This window comes from Perca fluviatilis, chromosome 13 (assembly GCF_010015445.1).
Source record: "Perca fluviatilis chromosome 13, GENO_Pfluv_1.0, whole genome shotgun sequence".
Taxonomy (NCBI): Eukaryota; Metazoa; Chordata; class Actinopteri; order Perciformes; family Percidae; genus Perca; species Perca fluviatilis.
This window is the reverse complement of record NC_053124.1, coordinates 20,716,908-20,724,990: the sequence shown is the minus strand read 5'-3', so window position 1 is coordinate 20,724,990 and position 8,083 is coordinate 20,716,908. Positions and strand designations below refer to the sequence as shown.

Genomic DNA, 8,083 nt, shown 5'->3' with positions numbered 1-8,083 from the left:
TCGTCTTTTGTCATTGTCCCATCCCTGCTTTTTTCGTCCCAGCACCACAGCCAGAGCAGGATTCAATCCAGGAAGCAAAATATTCTCTCTCTCTCTCTCTCTCTCTCTCTCTCTCTCTCTCTCTCTCTCTCTCTCTCTCTCTCTCTCTCTCTCTCTCTCTCTCTCTCTCTCTCTCTCTCTCTCTCTCTCTCTCTCTCTCTCCTCTCTCTCTCTCTCTCTCTCTCTCTCTCTCTCTCTCTCTCTCTCTCTCTCTCTCTCTCTCTCTCTCTCTCTCCTGCTCTGAGACTGACTGAATGTACCTGAAATTATGGAAGGAATCTATTCCATTGGAAATAGGGTTAAACTCTGCACCAACACCCAACCAAACAAAAATAACAACCACATCATCAGTGAGTGAATTCTCTTCTAAAACTAAAAATAAGCTTATCTGTTAAATGCTCTAATACACATTATAATAAATGTTCTTTCATCAGTAAATGAAGTCAATGCAATTTACATTTCGATTCCTTCAATTTGCTTGTTTCATCTGATTGAGCTGAAAGGAAAACTGACCCAAATCCACAGCCTTTCACCTGACAGATGCAGGGGAAAAAACACCTGGATTTCACCACCACAAACAACCCTGCTCTGCTTGCACAACCCTCACACAGAGTCCTCTCCCCCAGCTGATTAACAGCGGCCATTATTGCAACAAAAGATCTGATTTGTCAGAAAACAAAAGACACAAGAACATCTTCAATATTTCTTTCTTACTACAGTACAAGTTTGTTTTTTTTCAAACGTCAAGCATTGTCAGCTATTGAAACATTCTAAGATACAGTATTAATAAAACTTTAGCTTTAATTTGTAGAACTTGCATGTGTTTTAATGAAATATATTTGTGATGAGTGTATTTGTCTCGTCACTGTGTATAAATGTTAAACCGGGTTAAAGTAAAGCTAAAGTCAACAATTTTGCAAATTTGTAACAATTCAAATTATACTTTAGGTTAAACATTTAAAAGAATAGTTTGGCATTTTTGGAAATACGCAGACGAAAAGATCAATATCACTCTCATATTTATATGCCGAATATTTGTATAACTTTTTTTAAAGTGAAAACATTTCCCCAGCCCTTCTTTAATCCCTGTATCTTCTTCTATGTCCATTCAGCATACAACACACAGATGTAATGAGCATCTAAAATACTATATTATACTTATATTTGGCCCAGTACAGTGGAACCAAGACACTTAAACCAGGAGCGTAAATCCTCCACTAAGACTCAAGCAACAAGCCTAAACTATAGGCTACTAGTTCTCAACACAAGAAGAATTTATTTTGCCTCTCTTATATTATATATTTTTCTTTCATTATATCTAGCATCCACTCTAATACTCCTGTGTCCCATTCCAGACTCTTGACGATTACTGGTAGAGTTACTGGATCCACTGGAAGCCCCGTCCTGCTGGTGACCTAAGACGCAGGAATCCAACTCCTGAAGAGGATTTTAAAAACAAGGCTTTTCAAACTTAATGCTATTTAACACGCTTTAAAACAATGGCTCAGCTGAGATGTGCAGTTAGTGACTAACATTGTACTAACAGCATTTTCTAAAAAATAAAATATAAAAAATAAGCAAGAGGGTAGAGAAAGAGAAAACTCCACATCTCTCTTCTCTTCTTCTCTAGTGTTTGGTTTGTCTCTTCTCTGCTCCTCTAACATGCAGCATGTAGGTTAGCCTAGATTATTTAAAACAAACATAGGCATCATTCTGGGCCCTCAATAAATCATGAAAGTAATATTTGGGATTGTAATGCCCTGTATACTGCACATATTGCATCTGCGCTTATTCTTTCCTGGAATTTCCCTCAATACACATCTGTATTCTTGACCCTCAAATATACAGGCAACTCCTGAGCAGAGCCTATTGTCAACGTTGCCCTGGAGCAAAGGCTAAATTAAAGACTGCCAATGGCAGGAGTGCAAAAAAAAAAAAATGCAATCCATCTGGGGACTTCAGATCAATCATTTTCCCCCAGGAACCAGGCTTCGGGCTCTTAGTTTCAGAAAATGACACTTCCAAAAGTCTTGAAGTCTTAAAGCTACTGTCGCAGAGTGCTGTAAAATTCCCCCAAATCTGAGCGTGTGATTGGGTTTATTTTGGTGAAACGTCAGCAGACACACACACTCTTATCGATCTCGTTTGCATCATCTTAGCAAAGATTCAAGCCGATTCTACAACGAGGAAAAACTATTTTCAGCATTTTTGAATGATTGCAGCTTCGAGGACTAAGGTTTGTCAACAACGTTCATTATTCATGTATTAATTTGATTGCGTTACCCCAGATGAAGAGGGGTGGGTGGGTGGGTGTGGGTGTGTGTGCGCAAGTCCCCTGAAGTTTCCTGTCCAGGCGGCTGCTCAGTAGCACCTCCTAGAGGCCCTGAGAGACAGAGACAACCTCTCCGTTAAACCTTGACCAATGGATTACTCACTTCTGGACGACCTGGATGGATCAGTCAAATGTCCGTGGGGGCTATGTAGAAGGAATTTCTATGATGGCTGAAAACAGCACTGGGACCTGAATGCTTTTTTTGTAGGGTAAGTTGGTCTGGTGTGACACCAGTCCCACGTCAGATTAAGTTGTTTTCTTCAGCAAATCAATACACACCGAATCAGAAAAAGCCTGTTAAAGCAAGAACAGACCCCTACAGTAGACCAAGCGCACACCAACCGCCCTCCTCGCTCTTCTTTGTGTCTGTAAACTCCAGCACGACGAGGACGGTGATATCCGTATATCTTTCCATCAGCGAACATTTCAAAAGTGAAGTTAGTTGGTTCTGCAGCAACAAGTCTGTTGACTCAAGCCAACCAACCAATCACAGAGCAGACTCATTCTCTGTGTGACAGGAAGAGATGGTGGTAGTTGGCTGGCCCTTTTTGTTGAGTTTCAGGAAGCTGGGTTTTTCTGTCACCACTGTAACAGCCACTTCGTCGGTGTTGGGATTCTCCAGCTTTGTCAAGGACCGTTTTGAAGCTTTGGCTGATTCCCCATCCCTGTCAATCATAGTAAAAATCACAACTGCATTCTAGGCTTAAATAGTAGTTGAATAGTCTGACAATATGGGAAATATGCTTATTCGCTTTCTTGCCAAGAGCCAGAGGTTGATTAGCTTAACTTAGCATTAATACTGGAAACTGTAAGCTAATCTAACCAGCTGCTGGCTGTAGCATCATGTTTACCGTAAAGACATAAGAGTTGTGGCGGTCTTCTCATCAAACTCTTGGCATGAAAGTGAATACGTGTATTTCCTAAAATGTTAAACTATTCTTTTAATCTCAGCAAAAGACTAGGACCAGGTGGTTTTCTCACCCGTTAGGAGTTGGGTAAATGACCAGGAAGAGGGCGGTCAAGAATCCGAGGAAGGATCCCCCAGAGGCCACCATGGGAATGACACGGACACTGCCAACAGCCTCCACGACAGCACCCAGAGCTGAGGCCACCAAGATCTGACTGATGTACACCTGCAAAATAACCAATGATTATATAACAACACAGTCCTTTCTGCATACTATAGCATAGAAACTATAGACACAAAGACTTCATAAGACAATATGAACACTCACCTGGCAGGATAAGATAGCACAATCTATGCCAAAGCCTCTCCGGGAGTTACCAGGACTGTGCCTGATGTACTGCAGGAGACGGAGACAGTTACAGTTAAGGAAAGCTACATATTAGAAAAATATCTATCTATACATATTGGAAACATATTTATATATCTAAATATTAGACAAATATCTATCTATCTATCTATCTATCTATCTATCTATCTATCTATCTATCTATCTAGTAATTGGGATATCTGGAACTGTACACATTAACTAACATCATATCATCATCAAATTATGTCAGTACCTCTTTCATTTCGTGATACTGTCCCAGCAGAGCATAAGGACAGTAGGAGATACTCATGGAGATGATGCCCATGCTGCTGATCATCACCATGGAAACATACACATTAGGAAAGATTGCCATAACAGCAGTTCCTATGAAGGGGAAAAAAATACTTACTAGCCGCTCACATTTATTTTTGTTATATTCTGCATCATGATTCATACCTATGGCAAATGCAAGCGTTCCCAAGATGTAGATGACCTTAATGCTGAGGTCAAAATTGTCAAGGTACTTCTGAAGGATAGCTGGAAAATAGTAGATGAGTTGATTATTTAGAAAAAAGTGCACTTTACAGCCAGAGATCTTGTTTTCTTGAAGACTGTTAGCAACCCAATGTGGAGGTGTCTATGCATGAACTTTCTTCCTTTGCTTTTTTGAGTCTTGAGCTGCCGTAACAAGTGAATTTCCCCAGTATGCAATCAATAAAGTTTATCTTATGAAACAATGTGCATTCCTGTATGCTTGTGTGTTACCTGAGCATGTGGCAGCAGTCATGGCATATATAACTAGTCCCCAACATCCCATCTGAACTCCTTTGTGATAATCCTCCAATAAAGTAGAGTTAACAGGAGCCTGAGAAAGACAAAAACAGGCTTAGTTTTTAAGTGAGCTGTGGATTAACTAAGGCAGAGACAGTTTAGTTCAGCTTGAACCTGCTGTAGACAGCTTGACATGACACATACACATATCAGAATAAGAGACAGTTGGAGCTGTTTTCTATTACATTAGATTAGAGATTATGTAATGCAGCAGAGAACAAGTTTCCAGGTCAAATGATGATTAATCTCACTACATTTTGTATTGTCATTTGTCTATTTCTTTCAATTTTCCACCTTGACTTGGACAGGCCATCACGCCATTAAAGTAACTGAACTAAAGAGGGAATGTAGGGAATATACACTACCGGTCAAAAGTTTGGGGTCACTTAGAAATTTCAATTCCACTCCATTATAGACAGAATACCAGCTGAGATCAGTTGCATTGTTTTTTTAACCAGGGCAGCAGTTTTTAGATTACATTATGTGTTTACATAAATTTAATTGCAAAAGGGTTCTCCAATGTTTTCTCAGTTAGACTTTTAAAATGACATCAGATTAGTAAACAGAATGTGCCTTTGGAACATTGGATGAATGGTTGCTGATAATGGGCAATATAGATATTGCATTAAAGATCAGCCCCTTCTTTCTACAACAGTCGAGAACCCTTTTGCAATTATGTAAGCACATAATGTAATCTGAAAACTGCTGCCCTGATTAAAAAAAACAATGCAACTGATCTCAGTTGGTATTCTGTCTGTAATGGAATTTTTTAAGTGACCCCAAACAGTAGTGTGTGTGTGTGTGTGTGTGTGTGTGTGTGTGTGTGTGTGTGTGTGTGTGTGTGTGTGTGTGTGTGTGTGTGTGTGTGTGTGTGTGTGTGTGTGTGTGTGTGTGTGTGTGTGTGTGTGTGTGTGTGTGTGTGTGTGTGTGTGTGTGTGTATGTATATTTAATATTTATACACCGTCTGTGTGTGTTTAGCTGCTGCTTCACGTACAGTAGGATCTCCATGGTAGATGACTTGTCCCATGAAGTCAGTGAAGAAGACGGCCTCGGCAATAATGGAGAACCAGGTGAGCAGGTGACAGGCACACAGGCGCAGCAGCTCTGGAGGCATCTTCAGCATGGAGAGCCACAGCAGCCGCACGGTGGTCTCAACCTGAAGACAGGCCCAGGAAGAGACACTTAAGATGTTGGAAAGAAATTACGGGGCTAGGTTGTTGTCATAGTTACAGGTTAGTTAATTCCTCCTCACCTCTCCTTCTTCGCTCTCTGTATCCCCGCTGGAGGAGTTGGTGTTTCCGCTGCGGTGTCTGTTTCTCTGCCTTTGACTCCTCCTGTGTCTGGCCTCCACTTCGTACAGGTCGTTCATGCTGCGAGACGGCTTGATGAGATAAGCGGCATTGGCCCGGCGATAGCGGTAGCGGTGGCTCCCCACTCGACCGTAGTAGGAGAAGGTGTAGGACGGCTGGCGGTAGAAGACATGGCGGTGACGGGACTGCCGCATGGGGGCTCCAGTACTGGAAGCTGGAATAAGAGACAGATTACGGATTAACATTAAATGACGGTTTACTCTTCTTTTTACAGGTTAGCAAACCATAATAGACTGAGGATAGGGGAAGACATCTCCCCATTGGTATTGTACATCTCTTCTCCACCAGGCACACTGGTATAGTAACGTACACTCCTTTTGGCAGGAAATTACACGGATTATCTCCACCTTGACAAACTACAATTTTCTTGAATCTCCTTAAAGGAACACGCCGACTTATTGGGACTTTAGCTTATTCAGTGTAACCCCCAGAGTTAGACAAGTCAATACATACCCTTCTCATCTCCATGCGTGCTGTAACGCTGTCTGACCCCCCCAGCATTAGCTTAGTCTAGCACAGATCCTGCAGGTAACTGGTTCCAACTAGCCTACTGCTCCCAATAAGTGACAAAATAACGACAACATGTAAATTACATGTTGTGATTTGTATAGTCACAGCGTGTACACATAACAAGGTCACATGAGACACAGCCATCTTCTAACCGTATTTAAACTGGGAACTATATTCTCAGAAAGGCGAAGCACTGCTACTTCTGCTACTTGGGCAGAGTGATATGCTTGCAGCACCTGAGAAGCCCAGAGCAGCTTCGCCTTTCTGAGACTATAGTTCTCAGTATGTATACGGTTAGAAGGTGGCTGTGTCTCATGTTACCTTGTTATTTGTACATGCTGTGACTATACAAATCACAACATGTAAATAGGAATATGTTGGCGTTATTTTGTCACTTATTCAGAGCAGTAGGCTAGTTGGAACCAGTTACCTGCAGGATCTGTGCTAGGCTAAGCTAATGCTGGGGGCGTCAGACAGCGTTACAGCACGCACGGAGATGAGAAGGGTATGTATCGACTTGTCTTACTCTGGGGCTTACAGTGAATAAGTCCCAATAAGTCGGCATTTTCCTTTAATGACTCCTCAGAGTTGATGCTCCCAGAAAATGTGAATAAGACATGGACCCATTCCTTTAAACATTTCAAACGCAGTTAATAAAATCAAATAATTTTAAAGTATTCCATCACAGCAGTTAATATAACACTAAAGAAACACTGGATAATTCATTTTTTTCATTTAATCTAAAATTGCACAAAGTTAAATTTAAGACAAGTATAAACAACAAATGAAAACACCAACCTTTGACCATCCCAGCGCGATGTGCCTGTCCTTTAGAGCTCAGCATGTTAGTGCCATCCCCATCAGAATTAGTTACACTGGCTAACAGCCGCCCGTTAAGTGTCCGCTGCTCATTGAGCTGGTTGTTCAGTAACGCCTCCTCACCTTCGTCATTTTCCATTTCCTGTAGGAAAGCAGAGAGGCGGGAAATCCTGGGGGTGGTAGCGTGTGCTTGGTGTCTGTTGGTTTGGAGCAGGTCTTGACTTCCTGCGCTGCTGCTGCGTCTGATGTTGCCAAACCGCGGTGGCGGAGTGCTGCGATTAGCATTGAAGAAGTTACCACTTGTAGGAGGTGAGCCGTGATAGGGCGAGAGGCGGTCAGCGAAGATGGATGGCTCTATGTGGCACAGGAACAACGCTTCGTGGTCCAGGTGGTCGAGAGTGGCATCTGCCATGGCTAGAACACTGTCACTTTTACCTGGAGACAGACGAGGGGAGGGCTGATTAGTTTAGATGTGAGGAATTCAGAGAAAATGATTAACAAGTTGAAGGAAACCAACCGAAACCCCCAGCAGTTGGTTATTGATTATTTTGATTTGTTAATTTGTTTTTCTGCGATCAGTTTGCTGCTTACCAAGATAGCAATTATATTAGCTGTCAGAGGCTAATGTGTTGCCAATACAACATTGTAAGAAACTATTGGACTAACTTTTTTTCAACTCTTGTGAACTCTGTATGTTTACTAGATTAATTACTGGGTTTTACTTCTTATGGGGACATTATTATTTCACTAGTGATACTAGTCTATACTTTAAGAATCCAGTGTCCATGTTACTGTATTAATTCATTTTCAATCTCATTCAATACTGTAGCTTTGGTTGTTTATGATATCTAATCTTTTTCCTAAAACTCTACTGTGACAGCTGTGATAAAAGCTAGCTGAAATCTCT

The 8,083-nt window shown here is 41.5% G+C and overlaps 1 protein-coding gene across 2 annotated transcripts in view; it reads right to left on the bottom strand.

Annotated features, from left to right (window-relative positions):
* Positions 1-210: 210 nt before the first annotated feature.
* The window catches only part of LOC120571571 (solute carrier family 45 member 4), a 55,141-nt gene continuing 47,268 nt past the window's right edge, over positions 211-8,083 (bottom strand). Inside the window, exons 8-16 of one of the 2 annotated variants that reach the window (XM_039820602.1) lie at positions 7,156-7,611; positions 5,730-6,001; positions 5,472-5,633; positions 4,411-4,510; positions 4,102-4,182; positions 3,899-4,029; positions 3,607-3,675; positions 3,353-3,504; positions 211-3,036 (exon numbers count right to left, since the gene is read on the bottom strand). In XM_039820602.1, the coding sequence (XP_039676536.1) occupies positions 2,859-3,036; positions 3,353-3,504; positions 3,607-3,675; positions 3,899-4,029; positions 4,102-4,182; positions 4,411-4,510; positions 5,472-5,633; positions 5,730-6,001; positions 7,156-7,611 (1,601 nt within the window). In that variant the 3' untranslated portion in view covers positions 211-2,858. The remainder of the gene's footprint in view (positions 3,037-3,352; positions 3,505-3,606; positions 3,676-3,898; positions 4,030-4,101; positions 4,183-4,410; positions 4,511-5,471; positions 5,634-5,729; positions 6,002-7,155; positions 7,612-8,083) is intronic. The other variant, XM_039820603.1, reaches the window with a different exon arrangement.